The sequence below is a fragment of the Pholis gunnellus genome (genome assembly GCF_910591455.1).
Source record: "Pholis gunnellus genome assembly, chromosome: 16".
Taxonomy (NCBI): Eukaryota; Metazoa; Chordata; class Actinopteri; order Perciformes; family Pholidae; genus Pholis; species Pholis gunnellus.
Window position 1 is genome coordinate 12,827,899 of NC_136543.1, and position 21,934 is coordinate 12,849,832.

A 21,934-nucleotide genomic window follows, 5' to 3' on the forward strand; every position below is an offset into this window, starting at 1 on the left:
TGAGTGCTTCCGTTCAAATTTATATCCAATGCTTTAGCACAAAAACATCCAAATTCACAAGCTAGAAGATCCAGCATTGAAACTTTTAAACTTAAAATAGAAACATTAGAATTGATTTGGCCCTTAGGCGGTTTGTTTCCAAAGAAAACTATGGACTTATTAGGTGAAACTAAATAAACGAAACTATGGAGAAATTATCACTTCAGAATATTGACAATATATGTCAACAAGACAAATTATTGCACATATGTTAGTTTGCTTGTTCACTGGATAATAAACCTGAACTTCGGACTGAGTCATAAAGTGCTGCAGCGCTCAGTATGAGGTTCATAAGCATGCTTCTCATGACGCTCCCCTGCAGAACAACAAGCACTTTATTGAATCAAGCTCTAATTAAAGCTGATGAACTGACCAACTGAGTGTGCAGTGTCTTTGTGGTGGCATCTCCGGGTAGGGGTTACCATCTGTTCCGTCTCAGTGTATGCTTTAAGGGAGGCGCCACACTGTGGATGACTGTCTAACAAACAACAGTGGAATAAATTCACCTAAGGAGAGAGACCTCACCTTCATTTGACTGGGAAATAGCCTGAGGCTTCATTAACCAGGAACTAGAACTCACGGTGCCTGCTGCCTGCTGCCTGCTGCATGCTTCCTGCTTTTAACCAAGTGCCGCTTGCAATAACACCCAAGGGGGCATTTACAAAACAGGCTGAATGGGTTTGCATGTGCCATTTTTGTAATTACTTTTAACGAGACAGAGCAAAGTCTAATTACTTGGCAGAGATAGAGCTTCATGGCATTGGGTCATAGATAACATGACATGATGACATGATCAAAGAAATAAATTGTATGGTAACCGTAACCTGTTTGAGACCAAATGATATGTATTTAATAACAGTATGTCAGCAACTAAATATCGTATACAAATACCGAAAGCTACAGTCAGTTGTGGTACTTATGTGCTCAAGTATAGTCATATCCCTAACTTGGTTAAAAGAAGCTATAAAGTCCATCAAAAGCACTGCATTCAAAAAAGTATAAATATTGATTATGTAGAACAATGTCCCATGCAATATTACAGTATATAATAATATAGGATGATTATAATTGATGCACTCACATGTCAGCAGCATTTTAATGTTGTAGCAGGTGCAAGACAATCAAATCCGATCCACTTTAAACTGTTGAGAAGTTTAATTGCATACTTTTCTACATTGTGGCCTACTTAAGCACAGAAATGGGCTAAATTAAGTCAGTTACATTCCACTGTTGTCTGGGAAAATAGAAAATGATATATAGCTGTGTAATAAGATCAGTCAAGGTAATTTCAGTATAACCTGTGGAACAATCATAGGCCTATTTCAAAGTCAACATCTTGACAGAACATTACCCTAACACATGGCACAACATAAACAATCTGTTCTGTTCAAGTGTCAAGCCATGACAGTGTGACAGGGGTCTCAGCATGCACTGCAGGACGCACAGCCATCATTAGTTTTACAGCTGTGTTTTTCCTTCCGTGATATGTCAAAATGTCTCACCTGACACCTACAGGTAACTGAGAGAACAGAGAAGTAGAGTACGTTTTTCAGGGAGGCACAATAAACCTTTCTGTCGAATATTCTATTCTGTGATGTTAAATTACTACCATCCAGTGGTGTGAGACAGCAATACATGTATCATGTTATTAATGTTTTTCAATACTTTTGTATATAATGTTCATTATTTTTTATTCAGAACACCATATTCTTTCAATTTAATCCAAATATTTTCATTTTTTACACTGGTGAGATTCTGTCAGCGGTCACTAGCACGCCTCCCTCGAATAAAACTACATTTCCCAGCATGCTCTGGGATCGTTCTCGTTCCTACCGTACCGGTCACGTGACGGTCAACTATGGCTTCCCTCTCGTAGTGATGGAGGCGCATCGTTAACAACAAAACAAAAACTGCAACTTTGTTCATTCATTTGTACAACTGCCACAAGTTGGAGTCACAATGCAGAAGATCAAGTCTCTCATGGCCCGGCAGGTGAGCAAAGCGGCGCCACAAAAACCGTTGTCTTTGACAGCTGCAGGTAGCTAGCATGCTAGCTAGCTAGGCTAACTGGCGAATTTGACAGCTCATCGTGTGGCTCATTAAAGGGCACATTCAGCCCGAGTAACAACAGCTTATTTAACGGCTACACTGCTACGAGCGGGTTCACCCACATTAAGAGAACTAAGGTGTAGTGACAGAAATACCCGTGGCCCAGTTGTAAGAGTTTACCATTAAGACAAGCACAACAACAGTGCACACTGGGCGGTTAGGGAAGTTCTCATCTTGCACTGCAGTCATGTTACACTCATTGGTTCACCACTGCACAACAGAGCATATCGCTATCACAAATCTGTGCGTCGGTTCCACTTGTTCCTGTATGACGAGCTGTGTCTCGACGGGGACAGGTTCCAACTGTGTAAACCCGTTTAGGTTACTTGACTTGTGTTGGGGCTTTTGAAGTCTTTAACAGTGACTCTTATTTTGACAGGGCCTGAAAAGCCCCCAGGAAAGCATGGCAGACCTCAGTCCTGTGGAGAACCTGAGGATCCCGAGCAAGGTAAACTGCATGTCAAGGCTGAAGCATTTGTGCTGTATATCCTGATAAAGTCATCATCTCTCTCTCAAGTTGACCACAGCTAGTACACAGCAAGTAGTAAAATGGTAGATCTACCTGTCCTGGCTGCTGTTATGTCATACCTTTTCAAAACACTGCATATTATTAATAGAAGCCAAGTCCAGTCAAACTCAGAAGCAGTTACATCGAAAGTACTGATAAGATTAAATGTGTCAGGATGGTTTTAGATTTGAATTAGACTTGATGTATAATTTGTGAGTCAGACATACCGTTGTTCACAATGCACAGTATTAATATACTTTGAATTGCTTCCTGTAAATCGGTTAAATACCACCTACAGTTTTCTATGCAAAGAGACCGATGGCTCCCATTTCTGTCACTTGAGGACACGCTTCACATCAATCTCAACACCAGGAGTGTGAAACATGGTCTGCTGTTATAGTATTTTAGTGTTGTTTTTTTTGTTGCATGGCAGCGTTTTAAAATGCAATCAGTCATGCTTAGTCACAGGAAGCATTTGTCATTACCCACTTGTACAAATTCAATTTGCCAAGAGCAGGCCGAGCGACGCATACATTCATTATAGTGGCTCTCTGTAACGTATAGTCACTTTCTCACTGACGCCTCGATGCGCCGCTAGCTCTCTTCTGACTTTGCCTTCTAACCTTCTAACGTGGCTGCGTACAGTCTGGAAGGCGACTAACTCCAATTATTCACAGTGCAGGGTGATATCAGCCACAATCTCTCTCCTTTTGAAAGACTGGGGCGTTTAACAGGTGGACATTGTTTTGATTGTTGTTCTAGTTTGGCCTTAATGTGAATGTAACCTTGTGAGTATTTTCTGCCTCGGTTGAAAAAAAACCCCCACATGCAGCGACAGATAAGATTAAAAGGAAGTGCGCTTTTCTGTCAATTCATCTGTGAGAGTTGAGAAAGATGAAGCTGAGAGAAGTTCTGACATTTTCTTTAGACGACATTCAAGTCTGTCGTTGTAGAAAACCACCCAAAGACGCAGGTCAAGCTCAAGATAAGATAAGCGGCCATTTTACTCTCCAGGTGTAATGAGAGCATGAACACGCAGGAAAGATTAGTCTCTTCTCATTGGAAGCATGGCTTTGGGATTGCTAACAGGTCATTTGGCCAAACTGGATATGCAGACATCAAACACGCTGGTTGTAGGCCTGAAATATTCACCTGTGTCGGCATCATGGCCCGCAAGAATGACTTTTAGGATTATTGCACCTGCGTCGTTTGGCTTATGTGATGATGAGGCACCGTAGTCTTAAGCAGACAGAAAAACTGGGATTATATGCACCTCAGCCTGCCTCTATATACTTCGGATGAATTACGTCTCCTGTGTGTACTGCAAACACCTGCTTATTGTGTGTTCAGCCAATACACGGGCCCCATTATTTGATGATACGACGCATTGACTTTATTTACTTTTGCCGCGGGGCCTTTCAGCTTTCAGGAAAATGAAATAGGAGCCCACGCCGGCTTTGTGTCCACCGAAACCTACCGTCCTCTGTGATTAAGGGTGAATAATCCTCTCAATATGTTACGGCCACTGCGGGGAACACTGCGTAACTTAACCCACTGCTCTGTTCAGCAGAGTGAGACCAAGGTGCCTGGCTGCATGCGTGTATCTTCATTACTTAAGCTGATACTGACTGCCTGGTACCAGCCGTGTGTTTCCAACCATTTTAGCTGTGATTCACATCATTCATCATCCTCCAGGAGCTGACAGCAACATCTGGCTTGCAAGGGGGGGATTGAGAATTGATGCTGTCAAGTCAATATTTAGACATGACTTGTTGGGTTGATGGAGTATGAATGATACGCAGGGTAAACATAAAGATACAGCAGTTAGCCTGAAGTTGTAGATTTGTGTGTGTGTTTGTGAAGGCAAACGGACTGCATTCATGTAGCGCGTGTATCCAAAAGCAGCGATTCACAAGCACACCTGACATGCTGATGTATGAAGTGAAGGAGCCAATCGGTTAACTGATTGGCTCCTTGACTTCCGCTCAGCTCACTTGGTTTGACGTAGTCAGTAACAGGAAGTGGCGACTGATATTTTCTGCAATTTTTGCTCAGTTCCACATGATACCGTCCAGCTGGTGAAGTAGTTCAGTTTGTGCTGTTTTGTAAAGACCCGTACCACGATGCGTATTGTATCGCCAGCGTCTTGCCAATAGACCTAATGGCTGCTGAGGTGAACCGTTTGCACAGATGTCAGGTCTGATATATGTGCAGACACAGGTCAGAGGTCACACTCTTGGCTCTCTAGCAGCAGTTCACCCTCGGGGGGGGGGGACCTTTCTCTCAACGACGATCTGATCCCCCTCGTTCACCTGCTGCCCTTTACAAATGTACGTGTCAGTCTGGGCAATGAGCCAAGGGCCTACATTTAATAACAGTTGTGTGAAAAACAAAAGCTAATTTCTATAATTACCATTTATATAACATAATATACATTTTTTTGATCACTTTGATGTTTTTTTTTTTCTTTCATTTTGTAAATTTTGCTTGGTTCCTGAAATGGTATAAGCTGCTCTGTGGGTTCACACCAAAATAAACAAACATTTTATTTCTCATCACAAGCCTTTTTGTTCAAAGCTGTTGTCCCTCTGCGAGTCGCTTGTAATGATTTTCTTGGCAGGTATTGTGGTGCAATCTTTTATTGTGTGGCAACAGGACTTTCCAGGTATTAAATACTTACTTCTAGTAATAAACTGAGGCGCAGGAAATCCAATATATCCCAACTGATATATCGAGGCAGCCACAGAAATGGCCTCTCTGATCTGATTATTTCACAAATATAAGCAGAGCTAAAGTGGTTTGTTGCGGCCCTGAATAGAAGCGTCATACAGGTTTAGTGAAGCACTGGAACAAGCTGGTACATTCTATCTGTATGATGCTGAGAATGTTTTATTTCACTTTGTTGAGGGAACAGTTGTTTTTTCCCTGGAGGCCTATAAACAGTTCCTTTTATAACCTGCTGTTTAGTGCGCCGGGTACACGCAGTTACCATTTCCCACCAGCAGGGGTCACCACCAGCTCACCCATTACCGTGTTATCTCATCAGGATTCTCTGTTCACACAAAAAAGCATTCATTTACACAGGCCGAGAGCATCGCCTGCTCAATGCTTCCTAAAATGTTAGAATGAATGTGATTGGCTGAGTGCCTCCGATGTGCCGTATGCAGCTGGGAGGAGGTCTTTCTTTAGGGGGGGAACACGGCTCACTTTGACATTTCACACTTAGTTTCTGAGATACTATTTTCTAATTATACGTCCGTTCACTCATCCAACACAAGACCTGCACGACATTACTGATACAGGGAGCCCTCTGCTTTTGACGCAGGGATGGACAGTAGAGAGTTACCGTTAAGGGGAAATATGATTGCGTACTTCCAGCAGTGTTGCAGCCTGGATGTTGGTGTATTGATTGTGATTGTGTCCCGAAGACGAACGTGTTAAACCCTTTTTTGTCAGAGCAGATGAGGATGTGCATAAATATTCTGATCACAATGAGGATGTTTTGATTTGTTCGTCTAATGAACGATTCCACGGTGGAAATAATTGGCCCTCCTCCTCTCAGTCTCCTCTCCTGAACCTCCCTTTTTTGTTTATTCAGTTTTCGGTGTTATCAGTGGAGCACCTTTTTGTTCTGCAATTGATTTTCCTCATTCAGTCATCAGCCCTCCACACGAACATCCTCTTTGATGATGCTTGTTAAACGTCCCACACTTTGGATGCAAATGTATTTCTAATTTCCGCAACGAGAGGAGAATTTCATTAATTTGTGATGGGGGGTGCTAAAGGGTGGTTTGTCGTCCCCCCCTCTCCTCCCTCATCCTTCAAAGTGAAATTTGATCAAAGCCTCACGGCGGCTGATGTTGGGTTTCACACGTGTGTTCTTGTGTGGGTTTTGTTTTGTGCTCACGCAGCCGCAGGGAGAGAAAGGGATTATTTAACCCGAGGTAGCCTCTCAAGGAGGCGTTCACTTAAAGATGTTTAGAGCTCCGTACGTCACTGCAGGTGGGAGAGGGGGGAGGAAGAGGAAGAGGAAGAGGAAGACGGAGGAGGCACGGGGGAGGTGAATTGCTTTCACCGCGCAGGAGTGGCTTCACATCATTGTTTTGGTGTTTCGCTCATTTCTCTCTCTCTTTTTCTTTTCGCTGGAACTTTTGCCACCCAATGAGTCATCCGCCTCCCCCCTTTCCCTCCCCTTCCCTTCTCATTTGAGCTGATTTGCCACCCACCCTTTTGATGGCAGGAGTGTGATCCCCTACCTCTCTACCGCTCCTTTCCAATCTCACACGCTCACCCACACATTTCCCCCGGGGGCCTTTGCTCTTTCTTCTTCTTCTTCTTCTTCTTCTTCTTCTTCTTCTTCTTCTTCTTCTTCTTCTTCTTCTTCTTCTTCTTCTTCTTCTTCTTCTTCTTCTTCTTCTTCTTCTTCTTCTTCTTCTTCTTCTTCTTCTTCTTCTTCTTCTTCTTCTTCTTCTTCTTCTTCTTCTTCTTCTTCTTCTTCTTCTTCTTCTTCTTCTTCTTCTTCTTCTTCTTCTTCTTCTTCTTCTTCTTCTTCTTCTTCTTCTTCTTCTTCTTCTTCTTCTTCTTCTTCTTCTTCTTCTTCTTCTTCTTCTTCTTCTTCTTCTTCTTCTTCTTCTTCTTCTTCTTCTTCCACGGCAGCGCACACACACACTTGCCTGTACATACACACACAGGCGCAGACACATAATAATTCTTTATTACCGTCCTCACCATTAGCCTTGCATATAAACTGTATATATGGTGTGTATAAAAAGGGACTCTGATTGTGTAATTGAATTAAATGAGTCTCTGTTTTACTGTGAGCATTACACTGTATATAAATGTCACTCAGCAAGACGCACTCACCCGCGGAGGCAGACTCGGTTACATGGGATGGGGGGGGCGCCTCGCTGATAGTAGCTGTGGAAATGTTTGTGGTTAGGTTGGTGTGTAACGGGGTTTTCTCCATCAGTGTCTGCTAGAGTCGATATGATATGATGTGTGCAGATCTTTGATGGAGATTTCTCTATTTTTCGGATGTTTGATGGAGTATGAATGCATATAGGGGGCTGAAGGATTCCATTGGTCCTTGAATTCCACATCCATCCTGGTTCTTCTCATGCCTACCGTCTATTCTTAGTGTCATTGTGCTTTAATGGGCTGTGAGACTCAACATTACCTGAGATAAAAGATTCACACCCATGGCATTAATCCGCCTAGCATGCACATTTACTATTTATGGGATGAAATATAAGGCTGTATCAGAGACGATGCAGAAAGGAGACTAGCGATTCTATTGACTCCAATGGGAGAAGTGAACGTGAACACAGTTTGTGACCATAGTCACCTAAGTAAATGTGGGACCCATGTTTCACAAGCCACATAACATCTACACATTCTGAGATCTGGCAACTAACGCCCGATAAGCTAACTCATTTAAATATGTCTGTTACTGTTAGCTGTGTAAATATCTAATGTTTTCAAACCTCAAGTTTCGCCACCCAAAAACTACATTTTACAGAACGACATGACAACGTTCATCATACCATCATAATGCAACCTCTGTACGTTATTTAGCCGAGCAGGACTGCACGCTTTCAGAATTTGGTTGGGCATCCCACGCTTCGGTTATCGACCCGTGACTATATCTCGGCTCATTGGGAATAAGAGCTCAGAACCCTTCATCTTCAATCGATACGGCTCTGATGTTTCTCTGAGGGGGGAATCCCTGTTGTCTTTTTTTTTTTTCGGTCATTCCTTTCTTCTCGTCTTTTCCTCTCAAGGCTCTCCGCCATCCCCCCATGACAGCTAGCCAACGAAACAAGCCGCAATCTGCTTCCAAACTAAACGTTTTATCTACTTCACATTTTTTTTCCCCGCCTCCTCTTTCCTTCTCCTTGCTCCTTGTTCTCTACCTCATTCTTATTCTGTCCTCCCTTCACAGTGTCCTTCACCCTTGCTCGTGTCCTTAAACTCCTCTGTACTATCTTCATTCCCTTTATTGTTCTTTCCCTCGGCATCTTTCCTATTTCTTTTTTCTGCTCTCTGTATTACCCCATTTCTTTCTGTTTCATTACTTAGGAAATGATGTAATTTTCTGTCTGTGTCCCAGTGTTGTTGGAACTTTTTTCTTTTCAAGTGCTTACTTCAGGGACATCTTTTAACTCCACTCGTTCTCTCTCACTGTGTCTCACACTCGTCCAGGAGGAGTTGCGGGAGCTGAGGGAGCAGCCCATCGACCCGCAGGCGGAGCAGGAGATCATCGAGAGCATCGAGGAGGTCTACTTCTCCACCGACTCCTTCGACATGGTGCAGCACGAGCTGGAGGTCAGACACTCTTCTCTGAAGGAGCACGCAACATTGTGCTGGTGACTGAATTAGCAACACTCACTTGAAAAATGGTGACAAGACTCCCAACTTCCCACGCCCCCTCCATTAAAAAATAATTCCATCAAACTCTATCACTTCTCAGCATTTCTGATAGCAGCAGTATCGCATTTTCTGATATGAACATATATGGTCACGGTATGGTTTCCTGCACCCTGAACCTCGCCAGAGTCGAAGCTCTTTCTCACCTGAGCTGCCGTTTCTTCCACTTCAGCAGAGCTCCGTACGCACCGTTGACATCTGGATTGATGGATTGCATCCGCTCAACAGAGGAAGGGTGTGAAATCTCATTAGATTTATCTTGGTATTGCTACACCATCTAAAATGAGACTCTCAGTCAAGGGGAAAGTAATTACCTATCATCCTCTGGGCCATGGATTTGTAATATCTTCTTCCCTGAGCAGAGTTTGTTTACTGTTTACTAAATAACGCCCTCCACCTTCTTGGCTAATCTTACGTATGATCTGGCAAATGTATTTCTTAGAGGAAATTCTTTTTGTTTTATTTATTTTTTTTAATGGAGGAAGAGCTAACCGGATACTTCCATAGTTCTGCTTTCATTTCAATTTAATTCAATTTAATGCAACTTTATTAATCCACAAAGGCAATTTGATTTGGGCCACGAGTAAAAACAGACAAAGACAGACAATTACAATCAAAAGAAGTGTTTGGGACTGTGTTATACTGATAGAGAGGCTTGGTCTAGCTTGTAACACATCCTGTTTTCGTAAGGGGGAGTGTGTGGTCGATGACAGAAGGCCGGCTTTGTGCGCCGCCATGTTGGATGCGGGGTCAGGCCTCTCGAAGCGGATGCACAATCTTATTAGTTTGTTAGGCAGAGAGGAGTCACTGGGTTTTAGCCTGGATGACGGCCTGTTTCACCTCTCTGTTGACCTGCTTTTTTCTCTTCAGCAGATCTTTTATTAACACCCTTTATTTTCTCACTAAGGATGCCTTTTGATTCTTTTACCTGTCTAACACACGCCTTTACTACACTGAACAGGAAGCAGCATGCAGCTGTATAGTTTTAAGTTGAGCTTACAGTATTTTTGTGGATGTGTCTGCAAAAGGGTTCACCTGTGTTGGACGGTATAATGTAAACAAACAACAAGGTTGTATATTTGAATCTGTGTGTGTGTGTGTGATTATAGAAACTACCACCTGAGCTGAACCTGCAGGAGCTGGAGGAGTACAGGGACAAGCTGAAGAGACAACAGGCAGCAGTAAGTCGCTCTCGCTCTCTCTCTCTCGCTCTCAAAACGCAGAAATGAATTTCCTTCTCCTTACATTTTTGAAATAGTCTCTCATAGTACATATCATATTGACTTAAAACAGGAAATGTATGGTAACATGAAATATGTGGAGTGAATTTTGTTAGCCTAAGTGTATTTAAATATATGTTAAACTGTAGAACCATTTCACTGGGAGCAGTGTGGTCACAAAGCTAAAAACCTTGACTGTGGAAACAGGCTTAAAACACTGTCTTGCAGTGCAGACTAGAAAAACGTAAAAATAATTACCCAAAAGTTATTCTCTCATAATTTATCTCAGGATCCTACAGTTTGCGTAGCACCTCCAAGGTCATGTCTGACAACTTCTTGCGTCCCACCCCAGTGTAGCGGCAACCTACGCTTCTTTAAAGTGCATTCTTTCTACTGGCCATCAGGGGGCGACTCCTCTGGCTGCAAAAAGAAGTCTGATTGTATAGAAGTCTGTGAGAAAATTACTCTACTTCTCACTTTATTCATTACCTCAGTAAACATGAGTTTATGGTCTCAATCGCTAGTTTTAATTATTCTTCATTACAGCATGATGTTCATTTCATAAATTATGGTCCCATTTGGATCAAAAATCGACCATAAAGCAGATATTCTTTAGGGCGCGTCTACATTGTGATTGACAGGTCACTACCACTGCGCTGTCCGCTCCAGTAGTCTTCTTACAACTTTAAAACTTTCACTCCTTCACAGTGTGTTTTCAGGTCATCAGAGATAATTGTAATATTTTTTGCATAAATATATCTTAAACTTTATGCTAAGCTCCACTCTCTTATGTCACTATTGGTTCCAAAAGAACAAGATGGCAACGGCAAGAACTCAATCCTTCAGTCCACAAACTTTGTACACACAGTCTGTGTGTGTGTGTGTGTGTGTGTGTGTGTGTGTGTGTGTGTGTGTGGTTGTGTGTGTGAGGCCAGGCAGGAACATTAACACCCCTGATTGGTTTTGTTGATGGTCGTTTGAGCTTAAAAGGGACCTGCAGTTTGTCCTTTGTGCCTTGCAGACTCCGTTGACGTCAGTAGGTGCAATTTTGTCGTGCTACACAGCATTCGCCTTTACATAGTGGCCGTCTTTCTGAAGTCAGTCAGGTACTCGCAGTTTCAGACTCGAGAGCTGGCAGGTCAACAGATTCTATTTATAGAAACACGTGGTCGAGCAGTTCTTTTCCCATCTGCACCCTCAATCGTCACAGTCCAGTGCAGATTGAGCCCACTTATCCTCCTTCCTGACAAGCTTCTGTACTTTCGCACACCTGTTTGTCTCCATCACTCCCTCAGCACTTTTTTTTTTTTTTTGTACCTCGCCACATCTATTCCCTCCACACTTCCTCTTATCTCCCTTTTTCATACACGCCGCTCCTTCCCCACCTCCCCCTCCCCCTCCTTTGACACTTTTGGCAGTTTTCCACAGAGCCAAGTGTCAAGTTGAGACGATGCCGCAGACTTTGTTGCCCGTGGAATGGTGAGAACTATAAGTTAGCAAAGTCCAGCAGTACACAAACGTACTGTCACACATTCTCTCTCTCTCTCTCTCTCTCTCTCTCTCTCTCTCTCTCTCTCTCTCTCTCTCTCTCTCTCTCTCTCTCTCTCTCTCTCTCTCTCTCTCTCTCTCTCTCTCTCTCTCTCTCTCTCTCTCTCTCTCTCTCTGGCAGTGAGCCCGCAGGTGCCTCATTGGAATAGCCACGGTAATTGGTCCAGTGTGCGGTCAGGCAGAAAAATCCACATCTATGTTTCTCGGCGAGCTCGTCAATACAAACCTGAGCCTAAATATGCAAACCCTCTACCTGTTTGTCTACCTCAATGCCCCGAGGCTTTTGTAAAATATCTTATATTATAGCATATACCTCCTTTCATGTGTTTTTTTTTTTTTAAGTTAGATTTTTATCGTCTTTCTTTCCGACAATCATCATCTTGTTGTTGTACGTGTTTAATTCCACAGATGTATTCCCATGAGAGATGAGAAGGCAATAAAACATTACATACACATAGTGTATAGTATACACAAATGGAGTACATATGCAACAGCTGTAGTGTACACATGTATACATACATTAGGAGCAAGACCCCAAAACCCCCAAAGCAAACAAAATACAAATGTACAAAAATATTCCGTATTTGTTTTTCCACTTTTTCACTATCCCATCAATCAGTCAGGCATTTTCAGAATAATTACCAGGAGATGGAGATTACACCTGCTTCCATTAGGAATAATGGCTTTCTTTTGTTCGGCAGTTAATCATTTCAGCAAACACCGTGACTATCATTCCAATCCCTGCTAAACACAGCAGATGGGTATTTAGTATCCGTAAACATGGAGCCTCATACCATGTACATGTACCCTAACCCGGTAAACAAAAATGTGACACTCTTTTCTTGGTTGAATACGTTTGTCAAGCGTTATGAGGCTTGAATTACATTAAAACAAATGAGTTTGAAATATTCTAGTAGAGCACGGCTTAAAGGGGGCTGCTGAATTTTTATTTTTCACATTTAATAAAAAAGAAAAATCTGAATTAATTTGACAAATACTGCAAAAGAATCCTGCACACACGTTTATTGTATTGTGAAGTCGTTCATGTGGATGACTGTACGTGGGCCGATTCAACGAACGCATTCCTTTGTCCTGCTGCCACTGATGGAAAGACCGTCTCTCTAGTTGAGCAATATATATGTGTGCATTCTTACTGGACACACACATACACACACACACACACACACACACACACACACACACATACACACACACACACACACACACCGACACCGACAGAGGCTCGTAGTCGTCAGTGTGTGAAATAGAGCAAAGCCCTCTGAAGAAGTGATAATAGTGCTTTCAGATTCTCACTATGAGGCTGCTTTCCTCCTGGCGGATGATACAGGTGTGTATGTGTGTACTGCGTGTACTGTACCATGTGCACAGTATGTACTTTCCTCTGTTTGCCGCCTTTTCTTCACTCCTGCTGGTGAGGAGCTGTCTATAAACTGGCGTGTTGACACATAACTATCCCTTCTCTTTACTTTTTCTGCTGTGGGGGTAGAACATACTTCCTGTGCTGTCGGAGAAGAGAACCACTGCCCTGTTGTTCTGCCACAGCCACCCGAGCTTAATTGGCATCTTTAAAACATGCCTGGCAGAGGTTCGTCTCGAGCAGCGAGACTTCGGCACAGTCGATCAAAGTCCCCGTCCAGAAACCCAGCTTGGTTGCGTGTTGTTGCCAGAGTGCCCATGTAGACACACAGATGGTCGAGAACCTTTAATTAATGTGAACACACACGCTTGTATCACATCTTTAGGTTTTTATTGACTGTATTGACTGTCCTAAAACATGAACTTCTGTTCTATAACTGACCAGTAATGCTTCTACAACATGATTTCGTTTCTAAAGTGCCTCCAGCCTTTGTAGGTTCAGCTCATGAGCGGTATCGCAACATTTTGCCTTCTCATCTACCTCAAAGTGACTTTCTCCACAGAGATGTAGGCTTTAGAGGCGATGGTAATAACTTGGATGAACACGTTACATTTTTAATGAAACTTGAAAGCTAGAGATGACTATCCCTCCTGCAGCAATAATGGTTTTTCTCCCACCGTTCCGCTTTTTCAAAAGTAAGAACTGCTTATGCAACCTTTCCCTGAGCCTTTCCAGGCTGCCACGTTTCTCCCTGTGTTTCAGTCGGGCTGAAATATTTTTAGGCGACCAAAACAATTAACTTTAATGACCTGAAAACACTGAAAGTTTAAAAGTTGTAAGAAGAAAACACAAACAACTCCCGGGCCGGACAGCGCAGTGGTAGCAACCTGTCAATCACAAGGTAGCCCCGCCCTAAAGCTCACCCTGCTTTATGGTCTATTTTACTCTAAATGGAACCATAATTTACTTAATGAACATCATGCTGTAATGAAGAAGATTTAGCGATTGAGACCATAAGATCATGTTTACAATGTTTACTGAGGTGAGAAGTAGAGTCATTTTCTCATTGACTTCGAAACAATTTACTTCTTTTTGCAACCAGAGGAGTCGGCATTAGAAGAGTACGTTTTATTATTATAAGTTTAAGGCATTTCTACATTGGATTCACTTTCAGACCCGTAGGTTGCAACCTGGTTACATTGCTCTGTGTTAGAGTAGATACTAGGACCGTCGCAGTAACCACATATTGCAATACCGCGCTAATGACAAGCCAACTGCAGGGAATGTTCATGTGACGAGGCGCTGAGCGTTTGTTTCTTAGTAAATGTAAAACTTTGGTTTAAATGCTGCGCTGTCAACTTTTCCCCAGCCGTCCAATCACAATGGAGGAGGGGCGGGACAAATACCACAAAGACCAATCGCCACATCTTACACGGAGGCTACTAAGTGCTGAACAGCACTAAAATCAGGATATATTAATACAGAATATTGCGCTGATGAGCCAATGATTGTCACCTCAGTGGTAACCCTCCCTGTTGACTTTACTGTGTTTCAGTCCTCCCCTCTCTTAATCTGGAAGACTGACCTTCACTATTACTTAGCGGCTCTACACTTTTCACTGCTACCAACCCTAATTAGTGCGAGCTAATGTAGCTCTAATTGCCTCATACATCTCGGCAAACAACTCCTTGCAAGGAGAAGCAAACTATTCAGACACATCTATTATAAGTCTTATGTATATCTGTACACCGCAGCCTTCCTGCTAATGAGCAAATTGTCCCAAACATGTTCAATCTCTGTTATCAACGCTTGCGTTCGTTAGCTTTTTCATTCTAATAGATGATGTGCGTGAGCTGCAGAGTTCAGTTTGTACGAGGCATCCGTCTCGGCCTGTCACGTCTTTTCTCCCTCATGGCACATGTCGGTGTCCCTAATGAGACAAAAATGCATTCATTGTCCTACTGTGTGTGTCTTGAGTTCATGATTGTTCATTACCAGGCACTAGATTTGGATGGTTATTTACTCCTTCTGCTAAATATTACATGCACTGTGCTTGCTTTGCAATCCGGTCGCTGCACAATTAGCTTCCATTTGTGTTTGTGAGGGCGGGCTGAGAACTGATGACTGTGGCCTTGTAGCCCAGGTAGGAGGGTTTGATTACTCATTATGTTTAGACTCTTTCACTCCTTTTTAAAAAGTTTAGTGTTAAAGTCAGTGGATTGCCAATAGGTGGCGTTATGGCCTAATTTTGGATGGTTGAGGGTGTGTCTTGGGATTCCTTAACACAATACCATATTGTTTTTTTTGTTTCTTCACCATTTGCAATGTCTTACACGTCCTCTGAATAGAACGGAATCTGTTTTTCTCTTATTCATGCATTTTAAAAGACACAGAATGAACTGTGGAACTACTGGATGAGCGTCCCTTTGTCTCTGTAATGAGCATCACATTCACCTCTAACTTTGTAGTAAGATATGAAGCATTTGAGCAACATTCACTCTTGACTTTGACATTTAAATTCATTGTTTTTCTTGTAATTGATACATGAGGTCTAGAACTTAGCCGTCATTGAACATGCATGAGGATGTAACGTTTTCTTAGATACCCTTTCCTGTCACACTGGGGATCCTGTTTTACACGCCAAAATTAAAAAACTAAAACCCTGATGATGTCATACTGGTGTAATTAGGGTTAATTCAGCTTGGATTACAAGACTAGAAAGCCTGCGCTATGAAGTATGAACTATTGAGTTGCATTATGGGACTGTTTACACTCCAATCTGTAAGACCTTGTTTGTATGGTCCTTCAGCGATTCATTCAATATCCATTTACCACTCCGTGTTCTTCAGCTTTTCTTACTTATCCACAAATAGCAGTGGCGGACAACACTCATAGCAGGGGGTCATAATTGATGCCATGAGCAACGAACGTGTTCTTTAGATAATTACGATTTCACCCCCTGATGTGTGGGAGAGGAGAGAACAGTAAAACAACTACAATGCAGACGAAGAGAACCGAGACTTCATTGGACGAAGTAGGAGTTATTGAGAAAGACATTGAATGAAATGAAACTGATAAAGCGAGATGCTCTTTTAAACGGCTCTGGCTATATAGAGCTGTAGATACAGACATCAGTGGTTGGTATTCCAGCTCCATCCTTGGGAGCAAGATTGCAGTGGCCAAACTGTTTTTGTGGGGTGACATTTGAGAAGAACATCAAAATGTCTTTTACTTATTTTTTTTTATTTTCCAATTCTCATGTCCCCCCCCCCCCCCCTCTCTCTCTCCCTCGCTCTCTCTCTCTGTAGGTTTCAAAAAAGGTCTCCGATCTGATTCTGGAGAAACAGCCTGCTTATGTCAAGGTAAGCTTCCAGTGTAAACGGACGACCACATAAAACAACCCTTTGTCTTTTCTCATATTATAAAAGCAATTCCAAAACGTATCGGTTATATTTACCTTTTGATTTTGGGGCTTGAGATTTTTCAAAATCTGAGTGGTTTTCTCGTTTCTGTCACTTTGGATTGCACTTGAATGCTCTTCCTCAGCGGTCGGATGTGTGTCTCGGTGAATTGAAATGAACGCTGCAAGAAATGAATATAAATTGTGAGAACGGAATGTGGAAGAATATTGAGAGCACAGGTCGCCTGAACCAGTCCATTGAATTTTGATAGAAAATATAATTTTGACAGACTGCAGGACTGCATGTCTTGTGTCCACTAAGGGTTGTTGAGTAGTCCCCGTGCAGAAAGGAGCGCATGCTGCAGGATTCCCTCACTTAAATGCTTGCAGGTTCGGGAAATCCCTCGTTCAGAGTCTGTTGATTCCAGTCTCCAGTGTGGCAGCAGAGCGCGAGTTCAGCCTTCAGAGCAAAATTAAAGCGGTCATGAGAAGTCCTCTGTCCGAGGCAAAAACTAATGACCATCGCCTCTGGAGCGATCTCCATCGATGCGTTTGATGACACAGAAGCGAGCACCCAGTCTAAGTCCATGCGGAGCAGGAGGGCGGTTTGAGGTCAGGCTGGGCTACAGCACGTCAATTCAGTTCAATTATTTAAAATGGTTTGTTCATGTATTGATTGTCAAATTTGTGTATGTCTAAATGTGTGTGTCCGTTTGTCTGTGGATAGATTGAAGAAATTGGTCTTTTGATTTATCTGATTTAGCAATCAAACTCCAGAAGTCCCATCAGATGCATCGTTATTGAAGTTTGGTGCGTCAAATGAGTGGTTAGTCAGTGAAGCTTTGATCCCAGCAGACGACTGACCGCTTTAACAACTTTGGTACGTCGTGAAATTGTGGCGCAATTACCATCATTGTTGAGCCTTCTGAAGGTCAGTCTATGAATAGCAAATTGATCATTATTTCTGTGACCCTCCCTGTGACTCTGAAGAGTCAAAATGACAGCAGGGCTTATTAGCAGACGGTGCCGGGGATTTCGGGGGCATTTCCATTCACCCGTCGCCGCCCTCATTCACTCGGCCTGTAGATGCCCTGTGGAGTTCAGAGGGGACTTCAGCTTCTGCATCGATGTCACATTGAGAAGAACGACGGAGTTCTACTACTACTAAACTAGTGTTTATGTAGTTTAATGCCTGGCAAATGTGCTTCGCCCTGCAGTCTCTGAGGCTCCCCTCACCGCTCTGTGTACCTCCTTGTATACGAGGCTTCGGCGGTTTCTCCACCTTGTTCTTCATTCCCAAGGCGTCTTATCTCCTCTGTGATATTTTATCAAACATGTACACAGAAACACACTCTGCTGCAGAAACACAGCCACGGGGCACAATGCTACTTCTCCCCAGTTGCTTGTGCGTAAACACATCGGTGGACACACAAACTGTGCAAACACGTACAGCCATGCCTCGGCGCCTGAAATGATGTGAGTCACAGCTATGTAGTGAGTAACCGTTCTGTCACTGATCACTGTGGCTTCACACGCACTCCTAAAGGGTCAACAGTGTGATCCGGCTTCCTCTCCTGGAAGGTTACACAGGCCAGAGCCTTTATCGTTGATTGATTCCTAATTGGTAGTGTGTGTTCTTCAGGAGCCCACATTTAGCTCCTCTTTTCTTTCACTCGTGTGCCTCTAGATTTTGAATGTGGTGTTCCGAAGTTACCATGTGTAACATTATTGTCCATGACTTCCAAGCGTGATCCGGGTTAAATTGCAGGATCGATAAAACATGGAGTGTGTCTGAAATAACAGCCCTCTCTTATCTCTCCGGGTGAAAAGAGACGGGTTACAATTGAGTGGCCGAGTGGATGACCGTGACACGTGCCAGGAAAGAAAGATTGCCTTCTTGGGCTCCAGGTTGTAATGAATTTGCACCAGGTAGCCCTGACAATGAAGGCCTCTTCATTGGGGAGTTTGGGTGGTTAATATGTGTAGGGGTCTCATACCCTTTAGTTGACTATATGCAGCTAAATGTGAACTCCAGCTGTGAGTCCCAAACAGCAGCATCATTAGAATGTATAGTGGGTAACAGGGAGCCAGTGCATAGCCAATGTGCTTGAGGGTCGCAGGGAGGACCTCTTATGAATATATGAATAAAGAATAAAAAAAATCTCCCTTATGACTAAACATCTCCTCCTCTTTGACCTACACTCCCCACACCGGTGCCTGTTTTTGTGGACATTGTAGGAGTCTGATTGTGTAGTTCCCTGTATGTGTGTACAGTTCATATAGATCTACAGCGTACCTGCATTTATGGTTTTGTCTTCATGTGAAGACTTATTCCACGCTTTTTAAGCTCTTCCCAGTGATGCGTACCAGCTCTTTAAACCTCTTTTTTTTATCTCCGAAACAGTGACTGAACAATTGTCAGTGTCCACCTCTGTGCACAGCTGCTGTGTTTCCCGTTGCACAGTCGGAGGTGATGTAGTCAGGTTAACTGTAGCTTATAGACGGCTCAGAGCAGTGGTACACAACAAAATGGAGCCTCCGGCTACACGGTGAGCACTCAGCATGATGAGCGCGTGTGTCTGAGTGTGTGTGATTCTGTTTGAAGCTGAGCTTTTGTATTCAAGCTGCTTCGGACTCTTCCTGTGTGGGTTTGTGCACACAACTGAACGCATGAGTGTTTCTACATTACATCATTGACGGAGGGCTTACACAACTGCTGTGTGTACGGTACTGTGTGTTGATTATGGGCTTCATAACAAGGGGTGGAGAGTGAAGACCCACTGTGTGTTTGTCTGGTGAAGCGAAAGAATAGTCTCTGTTGGACACAGGAAATAAACCGCTCCTTTCTTTTAACAGATTTGACTTATATTGTAACTAAACGGGACTATTATTGACTGAATTAAAACCACCTAGCACCATGCACTGTCACAGCCCGGCTCCAAGACTGTGACAACAATTCATTAACGAGAAGATAATCAAAAGGATGCAAACAAATAGATGGGAGTAATATGTAAATGCAGTAGCGGATGAGTGAAAATGTCTTGCATGGGTGTAAAAACAAAGGAAAAGGAAACGGAGACCACAACGCAGAAATGGTGACAGGAAATCTTCTCCTTCTATGCACGCCATGCCGCTGATTAGGGATGGACCAATCCGACGTCTGCGGACCCGACAACCATTCCTGGGCTTTGGGTATCGGTCGATACCCGATGCCCCGATCCGATACCAGTGTTTAATAAGCCAGCCGTACTCCTCACCGCGTGGAAGTCACTGGGATCATTCATCATTCATGTGTAAGGCAACAACAGGCGTGATATTGCTTTAGTGATTGCTAACTTAGTGAAACTAAATGTAGCAAATAAATACATAGATATTAAAGTCCCTCAATTGTCATTTATTTATTTAATTAAGGGTATGAGATCCCCGACCGAGCTATTTGAGTCAGTTTTGGACCGATATCCAGTAACGATGCATCTGATTAATCTCCAATCAGGTCTGCAGAGGGAACACACAGCACTGATGTCAATCATTGACTCATTTTGCATCACTTTCATGAGATAAGTGAAGTCAGGAATTTGGGATTCTGCTGTGAGAATGATGCCTTTACAGCTTGATCCCCTGTGGCTTTTTTTTTAATGAGTCTGGCTTTTGTCAATTTCAAACTTTTGCTAAGTCTAGACATAGTTTTAGAGTTCCAGTGGTGTGGGTGCTAAAGCTCCCCGTATTTGAATCAGTCTCTAAATTATTCGTTTGCTTGACCCGGCGAGTCATTCCAGTCCAAGCCAGCTCCCACTGCTTAGAGAGCAAGAGCGTTTACTGAGGAGTAAAGGCCACTGTGGTACCTTCTTGTTTTAATAAACTGTTATAACGACGCTTATGAAGTTATTCAAGAACAGTTAACTGTGTTCTGGATATGTGAAGGCTTTATGGACAGTTGCTCTTTGATGTTTGGGTGATATTTAATTTGCAAAAACATCATTATGCAAGTTGTCCACGTCCATACTTGCTTTCGCTTTCTTGACATGAGTGAGATAAAAAAATATTGATATCCCTGTCAGATATGTACACTAAATATGAATCCACCACCAGAAGCTGGTTAGCATAGCGTAGCATACAAATTGGAGACTAGCCTGCAAATGTGTTTACCGTACGTATATGAGACTGGTAACAATCTTCTCATCCGTCTCTCAAATAAGTCCATTCCTCAAAATGTTGAAATGTTCCTTTAACTAATTCATAGTTTACAATATCATAACGACAGAAGATCAATCCGTAATTTAAAGTAATTCACGCTCTGTTTGATGATATCGCTGCCAATAAAGTTTTAGCTTTCGTGACGCTATTTCTTGGAATTCGATGTTGTCTAACAATCCTAATTTCTTGGGCCCCGAGCAGACGACCATAACAGTCGCATGGTGCGCGTCCCCTCAGAGAGAACCTGAGCTGTTGAATCAACCCTTGTAAAACAGTTGTGCGGGCTTGTCGTAGTTTTAACACTCGAGATCATGAGGGCAGATTGGTTTGAATGGGATCATTGATCCCGTACCCACAGCTGAAGTGCCACTTTGGTGCTGTTGTTGTTGTTTTTATTACTGTGGAAAATTAATTTCCCCAGACTGTATTCTGTGGGTAAAAAGGTTGTTTCATGGATGACAGTGTTATGAGAACATTTTTGTGAACACAGGACTTTGTGTTAGAGCTTTACAAATCAAGATAAAAAACAAGCATGAAGCCACCTCAGGCTTGTCATCTGGCAGATCAAGAGAATAAAAAACCAAGAGAGGAAGAGAAAAGTCTTCAATAAAACTGCTATGTAATGCGTGGTGCGGTTCTCAGCAGAGGTCACTATCGAGGCACATACAACATAATAACTGAACTCTCAGACCAGAGAGCCGATTGATCCTCTTCTAAATGTCAAAGTTCTGAAGAAAGGGAGCTTTTTCCCCGATTATCTGTGTTTTACCCTTAGGCGCCGATGATGCCTTACCATAATAACATCATCTATAATATCTATCTTCACAAAATGCTCACAGCGGGATGCATCTCATTGTAGAGTGCTCTCATAAATGTGTGTGTGTGTGAGCCAATCTAACGATATCTTTGTGTCCTTTAGATTTGAGCGCTCAGCATTGTATTAAGGCGATGGGGCTCTTTCTAAGCACTAGATAGATATTTCAGCAGTTTTTGTTATAATTCATTGGGATCTAACACAATAACTTTGAAACGTTCCAGGGTTTCCAGAAAACAGTCTGCTGCTTTGTCTTGCGTACTGTAATTTTTACCACTTAATTCCTTCCTTGTTCGCA

At 42.8% G+C, this 21,934-nt stretch overlaps 1 protein-coding gene across 1 annotated transcript in view; it reads left to right on the plus strand.

The window, feature by feature from the left end:
- The first annotated feature begins 1,890 nt into the window (after positions 1-1,890).
- Positions 1,891-21,934, plus strand: part of vps50 (VPS50 subunit of EARP/GARPII complex) — an 85,064-nt gene continuing 65,020 nt past the window's right edge. The window contains exons 1-5 of the mRNA XM_079175645.1: positions 1,891-2,031; positions 2,528-2,596; positions 8,858-8,980; positions 10,192-10,263; positions 16,537-16,590. Of these exons, the coding sequence (XP_079031771.1) occupies positions 1,999-2,031; positions 2,528-2,596; positions 8,858-8,980; positions 10,192-10,263; positions 16,537-16,590 (351 nt within the window). The 5' untranslated portion in view covers positions 1,891-1,998. The remainder of the gene's footprint in view (positions 2,032-2,527; positions 2,597-8,857; positions 8,981-10,191; positions 10,264-16,536; positions 16,591-21,934) is intronic.